The 24,443-nt window shown below is 53.2% G+C and overlaps 9 protein-coding genes across 9 annotated transcripts; 4 read left to right on the top strand and 5 right to left on the bottom strand.

Moving 5' to 3' along the window:
- Nucleotides 1–168: 168 nt before the first annotated feature.
- J4E79_002567 (uncharacterized protein) lies at nucleotides 169–2,100 on the bottom strand (the record flags this gene model as incomplete). The annotated part of the gene is made up of 1 exon (XM_049351465.1): nucleotides 169–2,100. One exon carries the CDS (start codon nucleotides 2,098–2,100, stop codon nucleotides 169–171), a length of 1,932 nt encoding a protein of 643 aa, XP_049214103.1.
- Nucleotides 2,101–2,420: 320 nt separating this feature from the next.
- J4E79_002566 (uncharacterized protein) lies at nucleotides 2,421–2,791 on the bottom strand (the record flags this gene model as incomplete). The annotated part of the gene is made up of 2 exons (XM_049351464.1): nucleotides 2,421–2,715; nucleotides 2,772–2,791. 2 exons carry the CDS (start codon nucleotides 2,789–2,791, stop codon nucleotides 2,421–2,423), a joined length of 315 nt encoding a protein of 104 aa, XP_049214102.1.
- Nucleotides 2,792–3,627: 836 nt separating this feature from the next.
- On the top strand, nucleotides 3,628–4,263 carry J4E79_002565 (uncharacterized protein; the record flags this gene model as incomplete). Its single annotated transcript, XM_049351463.1, has 1 exon — nucleotides 3,628–4,263. One exon carries the CDS (start codon nucleotides 3,628–3,630, stop codon nucleotides 4,261–4,263), a length of 636 nt encoding a protein of 211 aa, XP_049214101.1.
- Nucleotides 4,264–6,055: 1,792 nt separating this feature from the next.
- Nucleotides 6,056–9,463, top strand: J4E79_002564 (uncharacterized protein; the record flags this gene model as incomplete). Its single annotated transcript, XM_049351462.1, has 1 exon — nucleotides 6,056–9,463. One exon carries the CDS (start codon nucleotides 6,056–6,058, stop codon nucleotides 9,461–9,463), a length of 3,408 nt encoding a protein of 1,135 aa, XP_049214100.1.
- A 769-nt stretch (nucleotides 9,464–10,232) lies between these two features.
- J4E79_002563 (uncharacterized protein) lies at nucleotides 10,233–16,053 on the bottom strand (the record flags this gene model as incomplete). Its single annotated transcript, XM_049351461.1, has 2 exons — nucleotides 10,233–10,239; nucleotides 10,298–16,053. 2 exons carry the CDS (start codon nucleotides 16,051–16,053, stop codon nucleotides 10,233–10,235), a joined length of 5,763 nt encoding a protein of 1,920 aa, XP_049214099.1.
- Nucleotides 16,054–16,919: 866 nt separating this feature from the next.
- On the top strand, nucleotides 16,920–17,975 carry J4E79_002562 (uncharacterized protein; the record flags this gene model as incomplete). Its single annotated transcript, XM_049351460.1, has 1 exon — nucleotides 16,920–17,975. One exon carries the CDS (start codon nucleotides 16,920–16,922, stop codon nucleotides 17,973–17,975), a length of 1,056 nt encoding a protein of 351 aa, XP_049214098.1.
- Nucleotides 17,976–18,120: 145 nt separating this feature from the next.
- On the top strand, nucleotides 18,121–18,633 carry J4E79_002561 (uncharacterized protein; the record flags this gene model as incomplete). The annotated part of the gene is made up of 1 exon (XM_049351459.1): nucleotides 18,121–18,633. One exon carries the CDS (start codon nucleotides 18,121–18,123, stop codon nucleotides 18,631–18,633), a length of 513 nt encoding a protein of 170 aa, XP_049214097.1.
- A 200-nt stretch (nucleotides 18,634–18,833) lies between these two features.
- Nucleotides 18,834–20,896, bottom strand: J4E79_002560 (uncharacterized protein; the record flags this gene model as incomplete). The annotated part of the gene is made up of 4 exons (XM_049351458.1): nucleotides 18,834–18,864; nucleotides 18,917–19,930; nucleotides 19,983–20,379; nucleotides 20,437–20,896. 4 exons carry the CDS (start codon nucleotides 20,894–20,896, stop codon nucleotides 18,834–18,836), a joined length of 1,902 nt encoding a protein of 633 aa, XP_049214096.1.
- A 596-nt stretch (nucleotides 20,897–21,492) lies between these two features.
- J4E79_002559 (uncharacterized protein) lies at nucleotides 21,493–22,293 on the bottom strand (the record flags this gene model as incomplete). The annotated part of the gene is made up of 2 exons (XM_049351457.1): nucleotides 21,493–22,187; nucleotides 22,242–22,293. The coding sequence occupies 2 exons, from the start codon at nucleotides 22,291–22,293 to the stop codon at nucleotides 21,493–21,495; spliced, it is 747 nt and encodes a 248-aa protein (XP_049214095.1).
- Nucleotides 22,294–24,443: the final 2,150 nt, after the last annotated feature.

The raw sequence follows: 24,443 nt of genomic DNA, 5'->3' as shown, positions 1-24,443 counted from the left end.
AAAAGGCGAAGGGGGATCGAAGGATGGATTACCGTGGCCAAAGATTGGAAGATGCAGCAACAAATCATGATACCCAAATGAAGTTTCTCTTTTGCTCGATCAGGCATATTTCGATTGTAATGTCGTGACGAACGAGTAAACCCGATTCTATCTCACGCCTTCAGTAATTTACTCATCCCCGTCATCGTCCGTCGTTTTAACACGAGCATCAATACCCCTCCTCACTCTATACCGCTCATTAACCACCTCAACAGATTCCTGCCTCTCCCTCTGCAGCAGCGGCGTATAATTCCCCTTCGCCTTCCCGATATCCCCTCCATCAAACAACCGCGGTCCGCCCCTCGCTATCCCAATACTCTGCTGCTCAACGGGTACCTCAGCATCCAGCGTCGACTGCCCTAAGCCCGCAATCTTATCAAGCAAAAGCGCCGAAAGCGTCTCATCGACCTTGTTCCCCCGCCACATCTCCCAGACATCGTCGATCACGCCGCCGCGACCCCATTTCCCGCGGCCGATCGTGCTGGGACCGCCGCCTTTGCCTGTTCCCCTGGCTTTGGGCTCGCTGCCGCCTTCATCGCCGATGTATACCCATTCTAGGCGGTCTTCGTAGCCTCGTTCGCGTTCTTCAGAGGTTTGCACTTCGGAGGCGTGTGGAAAGATGCAGTCCCAGAGGACGAGTGGGGCGTCGGATGCCATTTCGTACTTGGGTCGTGTGGGGTTGGCGGTGATGTCGAGGAGTTGGGAGACCAGCGAGGGCGATTCGAGACCTTGGCCGATGAGGAAGAGGATCGAGACTAGAGATCGGACTTGATGCCAGAGGAATGCGGAGCCATGGAGGGTGAAGGAGTACAGTTTTGGTTGCTCTCCATTCTTTGACAGAGATGGCGCGGAAAGAGCGGGATGTGAAAGGAAGCCTGGGAGAGATAGTGGAGAAACCTCCTCGATGTCAGCGTGGTAGATTCGCCGTTGGAAATTTGTTAGCTGTTTGCTCGCATCGATTTTGCAGAAGTTGCGGAAGTCGTGGAGGCCGATTAGCTCTTTGCATCCTTTTCGCATGGCGTCGATGTCGAGCCAGCCTTCGCGCATGGTTTCCTGGTCATCTGCCGTGGTGGCGCCATATGCGCTGGGTTTGTATAGACCAGAGGATCCGGGTACGGGCGCGAAACAAGGGTTTGTGAAGAAGTACTTGTACCGTCGTTCTTTGCAGGAGAAGCGTGCACTAAAGTTTTCTGGTGGGTTGGGGCACCACGCGTAAACGCGAATGTCGGGAGGAAGGACGCGGTTTAGAAGCTGGATGTATGGTAGTTCGTCGGTGAGATCGTTGAACGGCTTTGATGGGATGGTCTGGGTATCGTTTGAAGAAGGCAATGATTCTTCTTTGTCCACTTCCTTCTCTCCGTCCACTTCTTCTACAGGTTTGGGCTTGTTACTCCTGACTCTCACACCAATGACCTGCCCAAAAGCACTGACACCCCGATCTGTTCTTCCACACTTGGAGTATTCGCAGCCATCCCAGTTTACATCCGCACCTTCCCTATCCCATTTTGCAAAGGTCTTTCTATCGATTCTTTCATATCTTCTCTCGTCACCTTCCGTAGGTATAGGACTTATCAACCGCGTCTTGATCAGCGCCTTCCAGACTTCTTCCTCGATTGTAGGTAATGGCGTGGTGTTGTTATTGTGATGCTCAAATCCATTGTACTTTTGCCCCAGATATGCAAATTTCAGTGCGATCAACCGCGTGCTGTATCTCGAGGCATCGAACGCCTTCGGTGGCGGCTTGTTGGCTCTGCGAAAGGCTAATGACTTTGGCGAGTCTGGAGGTGGTGATGTCTGTTCGTTCGTAGGCACCGGGGACTGCTCTTCAGTCGCGCCTTGAGTATTCCCTCCGACTTGCTTCTCTAATTCTTGTATTCTCGCAATCAATTGCTGTTGCGACCAGTCTTCATACCCCGCCATGTTGCCTTTCTTCCCATACGCTTGTCGCACTTGTACGCGTCGCGGAACCCTCGAGAGCTTGTGGAAGTCGCGCCGTGAGCAGAATAATCGATGTAGCGACTGTTGGAACTCTGGAAAGGCGTGGGGTAGCGGCCGGCGCATTGTTTGGCGACATGGTGGATGACTCTCAGCATATTTTTGGTATGCAGCCTGACGTTCAGGGTCCAGTGCTTCTAGCCGAGGCAGGAAAGGTCGAGTAAGTAGATCGGGGCATCCATCTTACATCCAGAGAGTACGCCCTTCAGCAACTCAGCATCACGAATTCACTTGTGTCGCCTTTCCAATAGCTTGGGCACATGATATGAAGTAATAAACATGTCGAATTACTTGCGATTAGGACTCGAGAAAAAGATCAATGTCTGACTGTCACGACCCAGAACTTGACACACGATGTGCTATTCGGATTTTGGCGCCACTCTATCTTACAAGATACCGATCGCGATATCTCCCCTGATCCTCGCATAGACCTTGATATCTGCTTCTAGGTCTAACTTGATGTGCACCTTCAAGCTACCCTTCACATCAGATCCGTTGTCAAGACCGAAACCCTCAGTGGTCTCTTCGTCTTCCTCTTCGTTGTTGCCATTGCCACCTTTCTTCTTCTTGTTCTTGTTCTTTGGTGCCACAGCGCTGGTGGCTGTGTTGCCTAGTTTCCCAATTGTCTCACCAGGTCCGCCGTCGCGGCCGCCGGTGGCATTGTTGGCCGTGTCGGTCAGGCTATGAATATGTTAGATATGGCATGACAAGAGGTATCGCGGATGTGACTGGCGTACTTCTTGGTCGCGTCCGCCATCTTGAACTCAGATTCTGGTGCGACTTCGGAGTCCGGTGTTTGCGGTGGAGTGAGTTGGGGGTGCGGTGGAGGTATAGTCAAATGCGGTATCTTCGCTTTCCTGCGATGCGGGAGTTGTGCTGACCACGCCAGAACTCAAAGTGTTAATAGGGAGGGTTTGGAGGAGTAGATTCCGATGGGTTTTGCGAGCAAGCCTTGGTTCATAAACTTCTCGATCGGAGGTGATGGACGGACATGTCCGAAGCTCCCGCATCTATCAGCCGCAGGTACATCATCGATCGACGGGTCGGCGAGGTGATCCTCACGAGCATGAGTGGTGAATTGGCTTCGACATGGCCTACGATTCGAGCTTGCTCACAGCTCTAATGCAGGAGGTGGGTAAAGCAACCGACTAATGCTGTAGCCTCGACTACGATTCCTCCATAAGGCTATGGTCTCTCGCCCAAAGCGGATTCACAACTCATGAGTTCCAAGGATCAGCCATATGAGGCTTGTTGTTCGTCATTGGCGCCGGCATTCACTATTGATCTGTCGATCATCTGGAACTAAGTGGAGCGGGTACCGGAAGTTAGCCGCGCACTACTGCTTGATTGGCTTTGTAGCTTTGCTCATGCAGCCACATCATGATCGCCTTGACTTTCGTCATGGGCTTTTACGCGAGATGCATGAAGTGCGATTGTGATCTATTGCTTTTTGTCGCGTCGTGATGTAGGGCTTCCGACGCAACACATGTCCACGGGTGCCACCTCACCAGTCAGCACATGTCACACTTTGTACCTAAACACGACCTTCGAAGTATTTCAACGTACCGTCTCTGCATCAATAGACTTTAAAAAATGGTGTTCGGCCTCCTGGCTCTCGTGGGAACGGTCCCTATGACCGCCACATCCGTTCTGACCCTGCAAAGTCAAACGGAAAACGCAAAGAAAGAGGCTGAGGAAGAGGACGACGACTGGAAAGGCGAGAAATGTCACATGCGATGTCGAGCGACCATGAGAACGCCGGAAGATCGCAAGGAGTTGTTCAAGAACAGTCGAATTGTACTATGCGGCGGCAGATTGTACGTCCAGCTATCAACATACGAAGGACCGACGCATCATCCTTTCACCGGGTATTACCTTCCTTTCCCAAAGAAAGATTACGAAGGCATCGTATCTACCATCTCAGATAACCCGCCGCAACTCAATTGGGTCTATCTGGATACCGAATCCGACATCTTTCAGTTCAGCCATGGACTACGCGTTGACGCGGAGGAGGGGCAGGCTGGGCCTTTCGACGCCCGCGTCGGCTCAAACGGAGAGAAGCGCTACACCTTCGAGAACTGGGAGGGCTTTATCGCCGTTGAGAGCGAAGGCGAGCCGGGTCTATGGAGACTCTGCTTCGACAAATACAACGATGGACTGAAGGGCAAAATCCAAGAGGGCCAAAGGACTGTCGAGGTAGAGCTGATACGGGAAGAGATGGAGGACTGATGGCTGATTGCCGTGTTGACGACTGTCCGCCTAATATCCCAATACGCGACAAACAACGTCTCAGAGTGTATTCCTTCATTTGGCGCGCTCGTAACGACCTCGTGGAACTCAACCGAAGACACAAGCAGTATAGTGGACTATGTCACGTAGTAGGAGGCGGTGTTTACTAGGAATCTGCGTCGTCATCTCCGGCCTCCGAGCAGACTGGCAGGTGCCAGACAGCTGCCATCTACTGGCCTGGAACATACTCCGAAACCAGGTTCGCGAAAACGCATCTTGTAAATAGCTACATTAGCTAGGTCAGGTTCAGGGCAAGCCTTGTTGGTGAATGCAGAGGATCGAATTGAAGAAGCGCATTGCGGCTGACGCGTGTCTCCCGGCGATCGCGAATCGAAGCCCGATGACGACACTAGCGCGACAACAAGCATCGCGACTTCCTGTCAGCCTTCCTACTTCCAACATCTTTATTGTCTACTGCGTCCCCTCAGCGACTTGCAGCACTGCATCTCGTATCTCCAAACCAGCGAATCCACTCGTAGCGTCTCCGTCATTCTCCTCTTGACAACATGTGCGACTTCGTTCCTCTTCCTCTGTGCATCCAGTGCGGAACGTAGGTAATTCGCGAGCTGAACGTTCATGCCTTTGCTAACCACACGCCCACAAATAGCGATCAGAACCCATGTCATTGCAAGGTCATTGGGCCTACTATTGGCTTCGTAGTCACGGTCGGCATGGCTGTACGACTTCCCTAGATACCCCACATACGCGCAACAATCCGCTCATGTTTCCCAGATCTTCTGTTGGCCAGCATCGCTTCTCTGCTGCTGTTGCGCAACTGATGCCGGAAAGACGTAAGTTTCCTGGCCGCATTCTCGAACTTGATACTAATCGCAGCAGTGTACTGGCTTTACCTGTGGACACGGGCAATGCTATCAGCAATGCGATACCGATATGACGAACCTTGACTTATTCGACGAGACCTCCGCGACTTCCTATACGATCGACCCTTCTTGGCGCTTCATTTCGCACACACTATCAGATTTGGCTGAGCAAGGATTGGAGAACTGGTGAAGAGCTGGCGGCTTGAACATGATACCCACCAGCGACTGGACTTTTTACGCGTTATAATATATTCGTACACGAGTCCATGCTTTTTACGGTGAAGTTCACGATGAGAAAAATATATTCGTGAACTAGCATGTCAGGTCGTTTGTCTAGGTATGTGGGCTGACAAGGCGCGTTCACATCACGTGAGAACGCGTTTACGGTTTACGGTTTACGGTTTACAGGCTACCGTCTACAGGTTACTGTTACCAGATTACGGTTTACAGGTCGCAGATCACAGATTACAGTGCCCAGATTACTGTTAACAGACTACAGTGCCCAGATTACTACAACAAATCCCGGTAACACTTACTTGACAACATGTCACCTTTATGCTCCTGAATAGGACTGTTCGCTAAGACTCTTTCACTTACCAAAGCCTAATTGGGAAGCGAGCTAGAACCAGCGACTACGCACGGCTCCAACACTCAACTACTTCACCAACCTGCAGCGGCGCGCTCTCAACCCCATCCCCTCACCACTTGAGAGATACGCGTGCACGCGAGTATCAATTGGTCATGAAAGAATAGCGGATACGTGCGCCGGTCTCAATTACCAAGAATCGCCGCCTTTGGATGCGCGAAAGAGCAAAACGCTACAGGCCAACAAAAGACTGTTTGCACGGTTGCCTTTTTTGGATCAGTTTGCTTAGACAACAGATATGCGTATCTACTCCCCCACCCACGAAATGGATTTCGAATACGATCCGGACGGACCTTCCGCGCGCTTTGACGACCCGAATCTGCCCTCTTGTACCGCCTATGGTCCCGACTTATTTGGAGAGTTGGTTGGTTACGAGATGTTGGAGGCTGAGGTGGTAGCTCCTTGGTCCTTAGGAGAGCTAGGTTACACGAACGAAGCGCAACACGTGCACACGGACGGTCGCATCGAAAGCCAGCAACACCTACCGGATTACTACGCGTACAGCCCGCATACGAATACTTGGGAAGACGGTCTGCAGGATATTGAGAGTTTCGATTGGGCGAGCGATAAAGACAACGAGGTGAACGCTAGTGAGCTGTCAAACAAGAATCAGGGCGAGGAAGAGGTTGAAGCTACCAGTGTCGCCGATACTCGATGCTTGGATGACCAAGGTCAGAATGCTGGTCCCATCGATCGCGAAGCCCCAAATCTCTCTGAAAAGGTAGATTCGCCGACCACTCAACCCGAAACTCCTGTCAAAAAGCCGAGCAAAGCCCCACTGTCTGATGGAACCGCAATCGTTCCCACAGAATCCAACACGAGCGCGGAACACACACATCCTACGTCGCCAGCCTCCAAGCTTGGCCCGGAACGCGAAAAGACGGCTTCGCATACGAACATACTTCCACATATTACCGAGAAAGTGGAATCTGGCCTGCCAGCGATCGATGAGAAGCATGTCGAAGCCCCAGATCTCATGGATATCGATGACCTCACCATCGTTGCTGAAACCGAGCGCTTGAACATCGGCCCTCAGATGCAAGATAACGTGGCTGCCGAAGAGGGACCTGTTGAAACTTACCCTATACCAGTCCTCCATGATGCTGAAGGTAACATGCTTTCCGAGTTGCAATCTTGTTCTGGCTCAGAAGATGACAAGGCTGCGGAGGCATCAACGATCACCCTTGCACCGGCTTCTTCAAGACATGATAGCCTCATGGTGCACAAGTCAAATCTGGAAAACTCTTCACAGGACGACACAGCTTCCCAAAAGCCACGGACAGGCGTGTCGATGCAGCCAAAATTGCATGTAACCTCAGATGAAGTACAACAAACGCCGCATAATCCTGGTAGTGAATACGATGAAGAAGCTATTCAGAGTGCTTTGGAAGCATTAAGCCAAATCCGGACGCAGAAAGATCGTTTGGATAATGAAGAGCAGGTCGATGACGGCTCCGCGATGCAAATTGAACCTGCTACCGAACCTCTGCGATTGCCGCTAGAAGAGCTTCCTGAAGTGCGAGACTCTCCGGCACACTTGAAAGCCGATGAGGCGCCGGAATTCAGGTCTGAACTCACAACTTCCGCCCTACCAGATTCTTCCATGATCATTGAGGGTGACTCGCTAAGCCCAAAATCGCCTGAGGCACTCTCGCGTGTCCAAGAGGATGTCGAAGGGCCATGGCAAGCGCAGTTGCGGGATGCGGCGGCCGACTCACTGCCTAGCGTTCTCTCCGAACCTTTGCCCTCAAAAAATCGTGATCATAGCGAACCATCGATTAGCAAATCTCCGGAGATCGCAGCTGGAGAGGCATCGGTACAAGCAGGTCCATCACTCGCGGGTCTGACGTCGGAGCTGCAGTTGGAAAACAATGTGGCCTTACCGCCCCTACCGTTCCTATCTGAAGACAAAGTATGTCATGAGAAATCTCAGATCTCGCCTGCTGAAGTGCCCGCGGATGAAGAGAACGCAAGTGCGGCGAAATTAGCTCATAGGCTTTCCAAGCCTCCAACCCCATCCGACGTAGAGCCGAATACTGCGGTTGACGACAACACCACTGAACCCGGCGTCGATGACAGTACCAGTGTGGTAGCGATTCCCGAAGAAGATCGGATGGAAGATGCATCGTTTGTCCACAACTTGGATACTACCCAAGACCTTGGTTCTACAACGGCAGTAGCTGAACCAGAATCTCAGCCTGTTCACCCGCATAAGCGATCGAAAGCGTCCAAGAACACAGCGAGCGTTTCCGAAAGCGATTCAGACGGCCCCCTCAAGAAAAAGCGAAAGGCTAATGTCGCTTCCCTTGCTAAGGCACGTGCTATCAAAGCTGCAAACAGGAAGCCTAGCAAAGCTCTCAAAGACCAGGAAGACGAATCTACGCCACCGCCAGCTAAGGGCAGACGTGCTGCGGCCAAGTCGAAGAAAGAGGCTACTCATGTGGATATTACCAACAAAGAACCGACTCTATCAGCCAAGCATGGAGGCGCATTGGAACATACCGGATCATCTGCAAAAGCACCCATCGTAGTTGAATCGGATGATGCCATCATCAGTGCTCAATCTGACCAGGGAGGCGACAGTGCCGACATGGACGAGCACTACAGCGACGTCGAGAAGCCGGTCACACCTAGCAAGCAAACACCCGCCGCGGAGATCGTTCTAGGTACACCGATGACGAGACCCTCAGTCTCGAAACGTGAACTTCGGGACCTTACTTCGACCTCGTATAGACAGCATCCATCAAAGGCAAAGCCTATATCGCGTAAGCTGTTTCCACCGCAAAAGCCCGAGGCTCTAGGCGAACTCATGTCAAGCATGCCAGCTCCTGCAGACTCGCCAACTGTTCCAGTCAGTGACGCTGACTCTGTTGATCTCTTTGGAGACTTGGGCGTTCCTGATACCACTACCAAGACACCCAAACGTCCTGCATCAAAGCCTAAGGCTGCTCAAGCGAAAGCCACGAGGGCGAAGAAAACTCCCGCTACTCGTACTACAAGGAAACGCAATGCTCCGCCCAAGAAGGAGGAAAAGACCAAGTCTAAGGAACAGGAAGAGTATGAGCTATCGGTACTATTCCCAGAACCGAAGATTGATACTAAAGGACCTAGCCCAGAAATTGACGTGCCCTCACCCCCGAAGCCCCTCAAAATGTCAACCAAGCAGAGCATCTTATACGAGCCTGAAGGCGACTATGATGCTCACGGGGACAACGGCTACCCTGAAAACGCCGTTGAAGACGACGATGATGATTTCGAGGATGCACGAGAAACCATCGAAGCGTCTGCCGACGACAGCGACACTCCCCCGCCATCCAAGAAACCCAAGCTCAAGAACAAGCCTCTAATGCTCGGTGGCCACACCATCCGCCAAACCAGGTCTCGCGCTACTACCACCCCAGCTCGCAGCATCGCCTCCAAAGCCGCAGCACACGCCAAGAATAAGTTTGGATTCACGCCTCCTCTGACACGACAGGCGAAGAAAACTGCCAATGTCCCTACCGCACCTGCTCCAGCACCAGTCAAACCTGCTCCGAAGGCCAAAGGGCCAGCAAAGTCCAAAGTGGCCCCCGCGCCGGCTAAGCAGCCTTCTGTACGCAAGACGCGCCAGGCGTCTGCGATGGAGGAGGAGGATAAAGCCAAGTCTAAGAGGAAGCTCAGGAGCGACGGTTGATTGGCTCGAGCTCAGGTTGTATGCAATAGAGGATTTGAGGGGATGGGTAGCTTCTGGGTATTTGAATGATGAGACCTTTGTTTTGCCACTGGCTTGAGACGAGTGAGAGGTGGATTGGATAGTGTACAGCGCTCTCGCATGTACGTAGAAAACAAAAAGGCTACCCTGCCTCCCAGCTAGAAAAGACATGAAAAAAAAAGAACATCGATGTGTCCAAAGTTCCTCTAAATACAACATTGGAACCACCTCATTCAAGGGAAAGGCTGAACACTTTAGAGCCTACGTTGACCTTGTGTCACCTCCTTTGCATGTTGCTTCCTTGATGTAGGCTGCGGAAATATCAAAATTCTCCATAAATGAGGTGGAATCGTGTCTATATGTATTACTATATTACTAACCAAGTCAAATAAAACAATATAAAGAAAAGCCAACTTCTACACAGATGTAATAGTAAAGGGAAGGAAACACGACAACAAAAGGAGAAATTAATCAATGCGGAGAGAAAGACTTGTATATGCAATAGCGAAGTGCAGATGCGCGACGCGAAAAAACGCCAGTGTAATGCTTTCTTTCCCACGCCCTATCCCGTCCAACAATGCACCAACGATGACAAGAAAACTCGACAAATGGAACGACAACGAGAGAGAGAAGCGACAAAAGTGGGAGACCATGATCCTAAACTCCAATATGCAATCTCTACGACTCGCCATGGTATATCACGGCATTTACGTCGCTCCTGCGAAGCCCTACAGCGCATGCGTCTGGGAGATTAATTACTGCAGGAACTGTTAGTACGAGATGCCATAAAAGTAGAGGGAACAGGTGCAAACTTACTAAATCTCCAACGGCGCAATCTGATCGACATTGTACAACCACCCGCCACCTCTCTCCTCACTCTCCAACCAATCATATGGCCAAAGCACGATGTGGCCCTGGACCAATTCCAACAGCCGCTTCGCATCCTCTTTGTCTAGCATGATATCCGCATCTGTAGCGTTGAACTGCCTGTTTGACGATTTCGTCGTAGCGCGGCGACGAGAACGCTTGGTATTCGAGCGGTTGGGTGTATTGTTCGAGTTCTGGTTCTGGGGCAGGGCGTTGGGATGAATGGGCGGCTCAGAGATGGTGACGCGTTGGGAGCGTTCGCGATTGGAGTGTGATGTTGGTGGCGGGTTTTGCGAGTGCGATGCGAAGTCGGTGTGTGCGCTCTCGTTGGGGACGGGCGGAGGGGCGGGGAAGGTGAAGGTCTTCTCTGGGGGAGCGGGGTTCATGGGGGAGACTACGGCGTCGTCGGCGGGCTCCGGGGCTAGCTTCTCATTCAGCGTTGTGCCGGATGCAGTGTCGAGGTGTAGACCGCGTGTGACGGGGGGAGGCGGGCTTTGGGATTGTACGCGCTTCTCTTGGTCATCGGCCCATTGCTCTACACCTCCCATGCTCGAGTGGTGGGTTGTTCCGTGGACGTTCTCGCCGTTGACTCTGTCCGAGTTGTTCGTCATCTTCTCGGTGAGCTTCTCGCCTAGAGCGCCAACCTGCTTGCCGACAGTACCAGCAGTCGAGGTGAACTTGCTCGTGAGACCAGTGCCGGGCGGTCCAGTTGTACCCGGGGCATCCTGCTGCTTGTGCATCTGGCTCTTGTCCCCGCCCTGGGATTTGGTGAAACGTTCCGAGAATGCAGCGTACTCCTGGTACTCCTTCCATGTTCGGACTTCGTTGTCTGGCATGCAGCGGAAGACCTGGCGGAAGAGCTTGGTGTTGTTCTCTGCAATTTGATGCCAAGTGTCGAGGAAGAAGGTGTCGTTGATAGGATCGCGCATGCAGTCCTCGGTCACGACAGGTCGACGCATTTCCGAGAGAAGAGGGTTGATGACGGAAGAGGAACCCTGGCTAAAGGTACGTTGTAGAGCAGGCGGGCCGCCGATGTCTGTGTCATCCGAAATTGGCAACGCAGGCAACTGGCTGAGCTGTGTCAAACCTAGCTTGAACGTATCCATGCGAGGTAGCTTAGGGGGTGGGAGGCCAGCATAGCCAGTTCCATCGGTCTGTGCGCTGACGTTGCTAGCCCTGGTGCCGGTGGTACCACTGCGCTTGCGCGTCTTGAGTGTCGCACTCTTCCTGGGTATAGCTGCAGCACCTTCAGCAGCGATATCGGTAACGAGTTTCTCATGACCATGCTCGTCGATGTAGGAGTCTCTGGCTTGCGTTATGATCGGTCGCAACTGCTCGGCTTCCAGCATATGATCAGCGCCCTCGCCACGAACATCTTTGGTATGCGCTGTGTTGTGTTGCACACGAGAATCCGCCGATGGCTTCTTGGTACTTTGCAGATGAGGATTTTGGTCCTGCGCCCAGTCGAAGTCATGGTTGAAGCTGTGTAGCTTTTCTGCCTTTTGGATGAGCTCATCCTGCATCTTGTAGTTGTTCTCTTCTAGCTTCTGTTCAGTCGCGCGCTGAGCCGTTGGGGATCCTGGACCAGAGGACTCTGTCTGGAAACCGACGCTATCGGCATCATCAGACATCTGACTGAGCATCTCCTCCTCAGAGATGCAGTCAACATCGACACCCAAATGCTCCCGCATGAGACGCATACGCAACGTGTGCGGGAACTTGCCCACCTTGTACGGCTGACCGCCCATGTACGAATCAAGTAGCTCAGTATCGCGGATGACGGCAGCGATTTCGGAGTCTCGTGATCCCAACATAGAACGCTCGTTGATGTTTGCGGACCCGATGATGGCAACTCGGTCATCGACTACCATGATCTTGGCGTGGATGTACAGCTGCTCTGTGACCAGCATCTTGTTTGGCCCAACCTCGCCCCACGATCGGAGTGCGTAGAAGTTGATGTAATCCTCGGGCTCGATGCCGGCAGCTCGCAAGCGTCCGAAAATGGAGCCTTCACCACGGCAGATGCTGTGGTATTGACAGGTCATAATGAGACGAACACTGCTGCCTTCTTGTTCGTCGACAGTGTTTTGGTATCCGGGCATCAGCGGAAGCATGATGCATGCTCTCCAGTCTTCATCATTGGCATGGGCACGCTTGATACGGTCGACGATCGCATCGTTGATCTTGTTCTCAATCTTAGTTCCCAGCACTTCGCCGCTACTGATGTAGAACTGGTTCTCGATGTACACGAAATGCTCGGATGTAGCAATCATCTGCACGTATGCGTTCATGATACTGTGCTCAACCTTGTTGGGTGTACCCAGAGACCAGGCACAGGCGGAACGTAGAATCTGTACTTCGCAAGTTCCATCAAGCCCAAGAGCTTCTATATCGGCGGGGTTGAAGTCAGGCGGAGGAAGGAGGAAGGGTGTCGGCCGCGAAGGCTTGCGCTGGCGAAGGAGGTAGTTCCATCGCTGTACGAAATGGCGTGTCAAGTCACGAGCGGGTTGACCCACGATCTGCATTCCGACGTCGTGCCACGGCATCCTTGGGACTCTCGATCGGTCGTACATCTCCTCGTAGGGTTTGTCGAGAGCGAAGAAGTCTTGCACGCGGGGATTGGAGTAGTCCTTACCTGGCCACAGCTGACAGTGGTCGGCGTCCTTGGGCGTATCATCGAGCTCGAAACCTGTCGGCTTGTCGTCGACGACAACGTGTTGTGGTGTATCCCAACGACCAAAACACAGGTCAACGCCTCCACAGAAGGCTACAGTGTGATCGATTACACAAATCTTTTCGTGATGAGACCAAAAGAATGTGTTCTGGCGGATTTGGTTTGGCGATCGTTGGACGAAGATGTTTGGATGTAGATCTAGCAGAGAGAACTTGGAGTACTCAGAGTCGATAGGAATAGCAGCACCGATGTTGCGATACATAATCACAAAGATCTTGACGCCTTCCTGTGCTTTGCGTTGGAGGAGTCTGTCAAGCCTCCACTTCTGACTGATGGCAGCTGGGCGACGCAAGTAAAGCTCTGGGCTGAGCCACCAGTCGTGAATGTAGATGACGTCGCGCGCCATACTGATAGCTCGGGATACATTCCACATGTAGTCGCGACCGTCTACAAGCCATTGGGCGTAGATCTTCTTGCGCACTGGAGCGAAACTGTCGAACCGCTGGCGTTGAGACCACAATGTGTTCTGTGACATGAAGTTGATGGATTCCTCGAACTGATGCAGCATCCGCTCATTACGAGCAAGTAGCTTCATCTTGCGTTCAGCGTTAACGAGTTTGAGCTGGTGATGACCTGTTGCAGACGCCTTTGCTTCGCTTGCTAGATCTCTAGCCTTCTTATCTCGTATCCTAGCAGATTTGGTATCGAGATGGAAGTCGGCATCGACCAAGAAGACATCGTACACGTTCATCTCCTCAGGCGAGTCCACACAAACAACATAGCTGTGTCTCACTAGGAACCACTTGGGCCAGTGGCGGTTCATCATGGCGAGTTTGGTCCAGCCTTTCCTGTTGTCAACGCCTTTGGAGGATTTGATCATCATGTAACCTTCCTTGCCATGGTAGCCGCCCTCAGCCGCTAGGCGGACACCGAGAGCAGACAGCTCGAGGAACTTGCACAGGCGGTTGCTGTCAGGACGGAAGATGAGGTAGGTCATGAGACCTCGCAAGTATTGTTCCAACTTCTTCCGTTGGCGTTCATGATGATTTTGTTTCGCCTGTAGGGGCTGACCGGCGGCGCCAGCGAAACTGCCCTGTCTCGCTACAAGGGCACCGACAGCACCCTGAGCTTGAGAACCACTTACGCTTGACTGTCTGCGACCTAAGAATGAGGACTTGCCTCGCTTGGGTCTGTTGGGGCGTTCGGTAGCGCTTGCATCACCGTCTGGTCCGCTGGCTCCTGCTGCAGCCTCTTCCTCCTCTTCCTCACCTTCGTCATCAAGGATGCCGTAGCCTCGAAGACCTCGGAGATAGGGTAACACACTTCTGGGGAAGCGTGGGAGTTTTGTGCGTGGATCTTCTTTCTCTTCTTCCTTCTCAGCCTCGCCGTCTTTGGATGTCTTGTCTTTTAGTTCTCGCATACGGTTAGCCGGGCGACTACGGAAAGCGTCCTGCTTCTCCTGAACTTTGAACTTGAGATGCAGGTTGGCAAAATCGGCAACACTCCTGTAAACAACCCACTTCATCCTGGTCAGGCCACTGCCGTATTCCAGCTCTATGCGCAAAGCAGTATGCCGATCGCCCTCCTTCTTTGCGGGGCGGTCTGTGTCGGTGATGGTAACCTTGAGCTGCTCGAGAAGGACGGGAATACGCCTGTGGCCGTGCTCATCGCGTTGGAACATACTGGCAAAGAACAAGGCTGCGGGTGCACCAGCAAGCAACTCAGCCATCAGCTCAGCCGACTTTGCGTGGTCGATTTGGCGTTCGGCCTTTTGTCGGTTGCCGAGAAGCTTGAGGCTGTTCTTGATGGACTTCCACTTCTGCGCACTCAAACTTGACGTCCGCTCGCTACGCATCCGCCATGGTGAGGGCTGTGTGTCTCCCGCAGCACCTCTGAAAGTAGTCAAGCTTCGCAAGTTGCCGGTAGGACGATTCTGGTGACCCTCTTCCTCGCCGTTGGGGTCGTGTCTTCGCAAACCTCCATACGAAAGTCCCCTCGCACTGTGTAGTCCGCGTGTCCATGCGCTCTCTTTTGCGATGCGCGAGCGGCCCTCGTCCTCTGAGTAACCCTGACGCTCGTTCTCGGGTATGTCGTCCATGGTGGAGCGGCGTAGGAAGCCCGGGCGGGTCGAGGTAGGCGTCATGGTGGGTGAGTCACGCGAAAAGAAGCCGCCTGTTGTCTGCTTGGGCGTGGTAGGGGCCGTTTGGGTGCCTTCGCCCTCGCCGTCGAACCAACGGCGGCTGCTCTTCCGCCTCTTTTGTCTCGGTCTTCTTGAAGCACCCTCGCCAGCGCTAGACTCGCCGTCGGCATCGGCCTCGCTGTCGTGTCCCTCGAATCGCGGCTCGTCGTGCTCGGATGTGGGCGAAAGCTGGCCATGGGGTGAGCCTTCATGGCCTGAGCTTCCCCCCAATGCACTCAGGCTCCTGCCGTGTCCCTGTATTGGTGCTGCCAGTGCCCTCAGCTTGCCCATGAGCGAAGAGCTCTGTCCACTCCGCTCCTTACCCTTCGCTTCGCCGTCTTCGACCTCCCATGACTGCTGTCGCGAGTTGGCGGCGGGGGGATCGGATGTGAATGTGGCGGAGCGAGCGAACTGGACGCTCTTGCGCTCTCGGGGTGCGTCGGAGAGTTCGCCCTCGGTAGGGTGTCGGGACATGGGCGCAAAGGGCGGGTAGTAGGAGCTGGTGGACCCATTGGACATGTGCGAGGAAGGCTTCGGGGCGCGGAGAGGGACTTCAGCGGCTTCGACGGGCACGGGGATGCTACCCCCGTTGGCGTTCGCTGGGGCATGGAAAGGGAATTCGCCGGCTTCCTTGCTGGAGATGGGCGAGCCGGTCGGGGCAGAGCGCATGATCTTGGGGGCGCCGTCCGAGGGCGAGGGGTTGTGTATGTCTTGCGTCTCGTTCCTGGGCTGTCCCAAGCTAAGCGGCGATAGCAGTCGGCCGGACTCGTCTGTCCTTCCTGATACTGCGGGCGATCGTGAGCGAGGGCTGCGCGTCGTGGGCGAGCCCCCGGTCTTGCTGGAGCCAACCATAATGACGGCACGGAATAGGCAGAAAGTGTCGGCGGGTGTCTTCTCACGGCGAGGTCGCGTGGGGGTGTGGTTGCTCGGCTTCTAGGGCGTTATACAGCCATGGTAGCCAGGAAACGTGCTGCTGCCGTCACTCGTCACGATGGATTGATGGGATGCTGCCCGAGGTGGAGTGGCAGTATACTCGCAGTGACAGGTCTATGTCATGGACAGGCGAGAGAAAGAGACACGCGGCGCAGGTGATCAGTGTACGTCGTGCTGGGTCCCTGCGCGGTTCGAGTAATCTCCCAGGTGCTTTCCCCGGGCGTGAACTGTCTGGTTGCGCTAATACTTCCAAGGTTTTGGCGTCAGGGGCCCTCTCCGCCTGGCTGACCGCCTTCACCGCGTCGAGGCTCCACACCACAGACATGTACGATGCAGCGCCCTGCAGCACGCGTCAATTATCGCTTTCGTCGCGTTCGTGACATCGCATTCACATGCAACGCCCGCTTCTCTGCGGAAGAGACTCGATGATGTCGCCACCGTCTCTCTGCGGCGTGGCTGCACCCCGCACTGTACTCCCAAATCATCACAAACATACCGAAGTCACCACACGTGTGCACAATGGAAAGACGCCTTGTACCGCTGTATAATCGCGCCATGCATCCATATGCCATGGCCAGCACATCGCCCAGTGCCGCCTGTGAAGCTTGTCACACGATGATGTAGTTCTGCCGTCGACGGCAGCCTCGGTCGGCGATCCCCTGCCCCTCCGCATGCCCATGTTCCAAGATAGACCAGACGAAGAGCTCCATATTCTTTTCTCTAGACTTATTAATCGCCCAACCCTATATCGCTATTCTCATTATTCTTAGGCCCTATCAGCCAACATGGCAGCGACCACGAACCCCCTCCACGGAACGCAAAACTCGTCCGACCTCCCCGTCTCCTCCCGCACCATCACAATCGCCGGCATCCTCGTCGACGTCCATGGCCTCGATCAGCTACCTCCTTCCCCGTCGTCAGTCGCCTGCCTATGGCTCCTCAATCCGCGATTGCAGACAAAAGAGACCATGGCTCCCATAGCCAGACGCGTCATCTCGACCTGGAACAAGCGCATACAAGACGGCCGGGCCGGCAAGAACCCCAAAGGTTTAATTGCCGCTGCATTCGACCAACGTAATCACGGATCGCGCAAGGTGGACGATTTGCACAATCAAGCCTGGAGGGAGGGAAACGAGACGCATGCCCAAGACATGTTTGGATGCTTCCACGGCACCGCGACCGACACCTCTCAGCTCATCAACCATCTCGAATCCTACATCTTTACCGCCAAGGATAGCCCCAAGATCGAACAACACTTTGCCCTCGGAATCTCGTTGGGTGGACACGCGACATGGCACTGCTTGCTAGGTGACCCCCGCATCACCGCTGGCGTAGTCGGCATCGGCTGTCCAGACTACACGCGCTTGCTGACTGACCGCGCACGCCTATCCAAGAGAAAGACATACACAGAAACAACACCACCTGGAAGCGCATTCCTCGGATCCCCCGATTTCCCACAGGCGCTGCAGGACGCCATCGCCCAGTATGATCCTGCCGGTCTACTGCTACCGGGCATGTTCAATCCGCTAGGAAACGACACACTACCCGATCAAGAGCAGCTATCTAGAATGAACGTCCTGATGAAGGAGAGACTTCAAGGCAAGCGCATCCTGAACCTCAGTGGACAGGCAGATAAGCTTGTTCCCTACTCGGCTGGTGAGCCGTTCTACAATATCTTTAAACAGGTACTAGCAGAAGACCCAAGTCTTGACATCACCTTCGAGGACGTGTTATTTGAGGGCGTAGAACACGCTTTTCCTAAACCTATGGCAGACAAAGCAGCGGACTGGCTATGTGACATTTTGGCCACGGACGATGGGCCTATGTCAAGTAAGATATAGTGAAGCGCACAGCAATCGCAAGTAATTGAAGTTTCAAACGCATCAATATGACGGCAGGCAGTGCTTATTTGCAAGTCTTGTCACTCTTCCTCACCCTCTACTTCTGTTTCTTGCTACTGCCAGAAGTACCAAACATCTTGCTTCCATGTCTGCCTCCTCTCGACGCACCATGCGCAATCTGCGGAACCGCCTAGCCCCAGAACACAGAATTCCACGCTACCACGCCTTCTCCACTCCCGAAGAGCAAGCAGCATGCATCGATGACACAGGCCCCTCCCCCGCCATCCTCCCTTACGCCGTGAACAGCTCGCCAACATTGACTGAGATATCCCTAGCCCGGGAAATATACATCAGGCCCTTGGAAGAAGACGGAGACGTTTACGACTATGCAACGCCAAGCAACCAGCCTAAAACCGCAGAAGAACACGTCCTTGAGCGCATTGGCAGGTTAATCGCCATGTTCTCACTTTACAACCTAGCCAAGTCGTGTTATGAGATCAAAGAAGATGATTGGGAAGAGTACATCACACCCTACGAAGAAGGCGATCTGGAGATGCTGGAACGTGCCTGTCCAAAGCAATGGTGGGACGAAGAGATCAGAGAGGCATGGCCAAATCTCATCGTATTTGCGCGGCGGGCAAGGAAAAGCCCTAGTTAAAACCGATTGCACCAGATAGTCCACTCACACCAAAGTAAACCTCTCCACCAACGCCCCATCATCCATCCACGCACACACCCCCAAATCCTTCGCTGAAAAAGGAACTTTACCCAACCTCTCATACACATTCCCCTCCCTCCCCTCGACCCTCGCCACAATAATCGCATGATAACTTGCCTCCCTCTCCATCTCCTCCGGCCTTACATGCCTCCACAGTATCGCAGCCCACAACTCCCTTCCCCTCGCCCTCTCCGTATGAGTCTGCGTGTCAAAACACGTATACGTAGGCTCCATGTCCCCCTCCAACTTCTCCTTCGTCTGAGCCACAGCACCCTTCTGCCGATTCGGAAAAACATCTCCCTCTCCTTCTCTCTGTTCGGCCGCAGGGTACAAGCGTTCCAGCGGCGCGCTGATGTCTATATACCCGTCCGTTACCTCGCCGAAAGGATTTTGGGCGCTCTTCAACGTAACGCTCGTAGCGTGGATCTTGGCTAAAGCCGTCCATTCCCCCTTGTCCCACCCCACACCCGAATTCGGGCTGAAGAGGCCGAACGGCCCGTCGATGGCGGCCCAGGACCAACTTGGTGCGCGGTATACTGCCGGTGCGGTTGTCGTGCCGACGGCTTGCCAGATTAGGTCTTGAAGTAGGGTTGGGGACCAGTGTCCCGCGAGGTAGGTGGTAGGAGAAGGGAGCAAGGAAGCGTAGGTGCGTGCAAGGCCAGAGAGGGCAACCAGTTTATCCGAAGGTTTGGTTAGAGAACGGCGGGAGTAGGCGTCTAGGACTGCGTGCCAATGTAGCGTAGGGTTGTCTGGGATAGGTTTATCCGGAGAGGAAGGGTGGGTGTGGGATGGGAATGTATGAGATGTAGTTGGGAAAAGAGTATCGAATCGCCCGGGCAGGTAGAAACCCTGCTCACTGAGGAAAGAACAGTAGCACTCGAAGAACATTTGCTCCGTCCCGAAATGCAGCACACGTGGTGCGAGCCAGCGTTCTTGCAACGCCCAGCCGCGTTGGCTGAGTGGTTCGGTCTTTAGCATTGCGTTGTTTCCGGCCCAGGAGGGCTTTGCGGCTGTTTCGCGGGAGGAGGAGAAGGCGTGGAGAGTTCCTTTAATACCGTCTGTGGTCGTGTACTCGAAAGGGGAGTATATGGGTGCGGGGCGACTGGGCGAGAAGATGGATAGCCCAGATGTAGAGGAAGGAGAACCGGTTGCGGAGAGCATGATGTAGGCGTTTGAGTAGACCGAGGCCATGCGAGATGTTTCGCGCGACCAGTCTTCTGAGTCGTCTTGGCAGATACTGGGGCTGTTAGTGTTTGGTGTTCTGAGTAGGATGGAGAGGGTTGGCTTACCAGAGGGAGTCGATCCATAGATATCCGATTCCCATTTCTCTGGCTATGAGAATGGCGTCCTGAAACGTCTTTGGGAGCTGGTCGGTATCGATACCCCTCTTGTTGGCTTCGATATTGGCACGTGTGGTTGCGAATGGGCTTGAATCGCCCCAGACATAACTCAGTGCTGCGTACCGTCCCAGTTCTCCTTCGGCGGGCGCATAAAGAGCTACTCTGTGCGGCGTCGAGTCTCGTATATCCAAGACACGAGCTGGAAGAGGTGCCGTATCGACATGACAGCGCCGATCCGTCCGTTGTTTTTCGCAATCGCGTACCCAGTTCAGGGCATGTGCAAGTGTATGTGGCGATGAGGAGAGTGTCTTGCGACCTCGAACGACAGCGGCCAACGGATCGCCGTCTACAACACCATTAGTCGGAGCAACCAACAGCTTCACCAAATCTCTTAGATACTTACAATCAGCACACAACCCCACAGCAGCAACCACCCAAACCTGACACCAATACTTTGTATCGACCGACACCACCATGAAACCTCCGGTATCATTCACGCCCCTAACGAGACACATCTTCCAATCCGGTCCTCCGCCACGCTCGGCACGAATTCCAGGCTCCTTCTTCGCCCCACTGAAGTCGGATTGAAACTGCGCGACATCGCGTTGTACGGTCTTGCAGATTGCGCAGTCATCGGCAGCGGCGTTTTCGAGGCCTTCGAGGGATTGGTGGAAGGGTAGTCCGACAGGTTCTTGATCCTTTGGACGGTCTTGCTTGTTCTTCCAGAGGTCCCTGAGAGGTTGGCTACTGATTTGGACTAGACACGGGTAGTCGCGTCGAGTGACAGTATGGACTTTGTAATCGGGCGATAGCTTAGGGATGTCGAGGACGTCGACCGACTGGCAAAGATCGCATAATGGCATGTTGACGTCTTTTTGATTTACTGCGAAGCTCTCATGTGGAGCTGTGATAAAAAGGTGAGCTGCACATCGGGCCTTTCTATAGATTTAGGTATTGTTGTTCTCTGTCGGCATCATCGCCAGGCAGCCGTGGTGGCGAACGTATATTGCCAGACCACTGCACGTGTTGGATTACCCCTGCACAGCACCTTGTACAATTGAAGGCGAGTTACATGGGTTGCCTTGGTGAGATAACTTGATAGGTGCAGTTTGAGGCGTGGCTATGCCGGCACGAATGTACTGTGCTGTGCGGGGGGAAAATGAGCCAACGAGCAAGGCTCGTCCTACGTAAATATTTCCTTTCAGGCTTGTTCCTTCCAGTTTTTCCAGCGCCTTACTCTGATCATAAGATGCTACTTCTTACGTATGACTGCATTGGTTCGGTACGCAAGCAATTCAGCGCAAATTCCCGTAGCCATAGACATGCCTCACAATTGTTAAAGCATTGCCCTTGTCATCTATTGCTTTGTTGAGTGTGCTGGTGCAGAAATGCGGGCACAACGCGGTTGAGTAACACAGTATATAATCGCAATGCAGGTGTATTTCCTAGCCCTTGTCATCTATAGCGAATGCCCACCGTACATCTTGCCTTCAACGACTGCTCCCACGTCTTCTGCTGAGAAAGCGCAATGACCCAGTCCATCAGCACCAGTACTGACAACGCCCCACTGCAGTTTCTTCTCGGCAATGTTCTCACCACTGCCAACCTGTTCTGCCGGATGACACGCTGCGCTGATGGCCATACTGCAGCTGCCCACAATTGGCATTCCACGCTTGTATGGTGTGTACCCGAAAGCAACTATGCTGATGACCATTAGTCCACCCAATACTATCACTGATATAATGGCCGGTGGCGAGTAGCCCAGAGTCTTGTAATCCAATGGCATGTTCGATGCATCAGACCCAGTGCCCGGTTTCCCAAATGGGTCGTAAAAGTCGATGGCGATCAGGAAGATGCTTTGCGAAACCAGCCAGTGTAATGTGCCACTCAGCACCATGAGAGGTATACCGAAGCGATAGGGTAGCTGGAGGAAATATGTCGACCGTTGAGCACCAGCAGGTTGATGAGTTACACGGAGGCCTTTGCGCTTGCCAGAATAAGACACCCATTCGTAGCCCATTAGCATGGCGGTAAAGAGAGCATTATAGCTGAAGTACAGAAACGAGAGAGCTAGTTGGGGCGTGTTGGCGATGACGACGTTGGTAATCAAATCCGGTGGCATATAACTGATGGCTGTACGAGGATCCACAGCGCCTAAAGGCAATCAGCACCGTGCTTAATTTCACATGACAAACAAATCATACATACCAAATGAAAATTGATCAAAGGTAGCCCCCGTGGGTAGATGTTCGATTCCCATCTTAAGTAGGAAACCGACTATAGCTAGGGCAAGTAAAAACCTGATCGGTAATGTAAGCAAACTACCAACGATATATTTGGTTTAGCGGCGTAACCTACACAGCTACAACAACAATTCTGCGGGTGATGCTGGTCACATCTTTCCAGTGATAACGCCCGTCCCGCCATTGTCTTGGTCCCGCTTGATATCCTCTGTGGTGTCGAAAGTCTGCTAGTGTAGACAAACACATGTCCTTCGTTGTAACGTCTTCGTTTTCCAGAAACGAGACGACGGCGTCACCCATTGTCATAAGCGGCTCGTCGTGCACAAAGAATACAACATAGAACATTAGACATGCTTTGACTGTAGAAGAGTTAGAGTTGGTTCGATCTCGAACGGTTGATCGACGAGCGTGTCCCTTACGCTGCTGCGTCTGTATAGGCGTAGAGAACGAGATCTGAACTCACAGAGATTGAGAATCGTAATGACAGTCGTAATAGTAGGCTCGAAGTGGAGCTTGCAGTGGGTTTGAGCCGGCTCACTTAGACAGTACTCCACTGGCGTACGTGACAGGTCGCAAAGCCCTTCATCGTCGCAAAGCCATCCAACCTGCCAAGATTCTTGCTTCTTGACATCCTGTACCCTGACTGAACATGGATTGAGTAGGTCGTGCGACGCGGAACACATCCAGTGGTATGCATTGCTAGCAAACCCGGAATCCGACGCAGTGTATGCATCAAAACCCGCACCCCAATAAATGTGTGAGCCATTGATAAACTTGTTCTCCGTTGATGGAGGAAAGAAGCTATCGTCGGACACTAAAAGCAGATTTCGATGGTTGGATTGTATGCTAGTGGCATATTCGTCAATGCATCTGTTGGGCTCAAGCTTTTCAAGGTTGCCCGCGCGTGCTTTCTCCCAGAGGGATTCAAGTACGGATGGGATTTCGCCAGGACTGGCACTGAGCCTGGTCTGCCTGTTTGGTCCACCTATGAAACTGGTACGGAGCTGCGGGGATTGTTCTGTGCAATTCGTGCAATTTTCTCCGTCCAGAAATGCTCGCCCAACGGAGAACACCCAGTAACTGTTGGATGATATCGAACCAAACACCGCAGAATTGTAACTGATAGATGTAAGTAACTAAAACGCTAAGATCAGTCAATGCCTTACAAAAGATGCAACGGCAAGGATGATAGTCCTAATGCTGCCCACAGCACAGCTCTACGCCGGCTGATATGTCTGAGATTGCGTATGCCAGGTACACCCACATCGAGGTATACACTAGGCTTGCGACTGTGGGCAGAATCGACTTCGCTTCGCGTTGGTGCAGATAAACACTGCATTGTATAGTTGCTCCCAGCCAACAGGATGGTACTCAAGATGTTGATGCCAAGATGGAGCCCAGTGTTCAGCCTTTTGACGCGATCGCAATCGCCATCGAAGAAAACACCCTTGGCGCCAGAGGTGGCAGCCAAACCTGATACCATGGCCACGAAGTTGATGAGAAGGACCACTGAAGCCAGTATCGCGAAGTTGAGCACGCCAAACCGCCATCCAGTGAAGCGAGACCCTAGATGTTTCTCCACCGCACGCTTGCGCAACCCAAGTATCGATGCTGCCTTCGCGCGAGTGCTTTGTGGTAGCTGCAAGCTTCCGAGAGGTTTTCCATTCCGGTCAGTTTGGGCTGTAAGCGGTACTTGCATCTCGAGATTGCTATTGGATCTCCATTCGGGGTGTATCGTTGAGCGTATCTTAGAAGGCAATAACCGCCAAATTGAATCAGGCATTGCGAAGCCCATGAGCAAAAATGTTGGATCCGGTCCAAGTAGACAATGTAAAAGAGATCAAAGAAGCGCGTAGTACTATGCGAGATATCGCACCCTCGCTGGTACGAGCCCACCTATCAGCAGTGCCGCCTGGTTTTTGCCAAGTATACCGGCCGTACATCCTGATGGGTTGAGGCTTACTCTGAGCCTCCTGCAAGGCGCCCCGCGCCGCATTGGGGGCCAAAGTCCGTATGCTAATTCGGTTCTATGTCGACAATCCGTGTGGATGGACTACGGTGAATGGACGACTATCGCACGCGTGTCGGAGCGTGAGATCAATAAACATAGTCATCGTATCCAAGACGTAGACGCAACGCGACGCGGGTGCGAGGAAGGTTCGTTTTC

The sequence above is a fragment of the Alternaria viburni genome (assembly GCF_023758015.1).
Source record: "Alternaria viburni strain BMP 2772 chromosome Unknown scaffold_4, whole genome shotgun sequence".
Taxonomy (NCBI): Eukaryota; Fungi; Ascomycota; class Dothideomycetes; order Pleosporales; family Pleosporaceae; genus Alternaria; species Alternaria viburni.
This window is presented reverse-complemented; position numbering and strand designations above follow the sequence as displayed.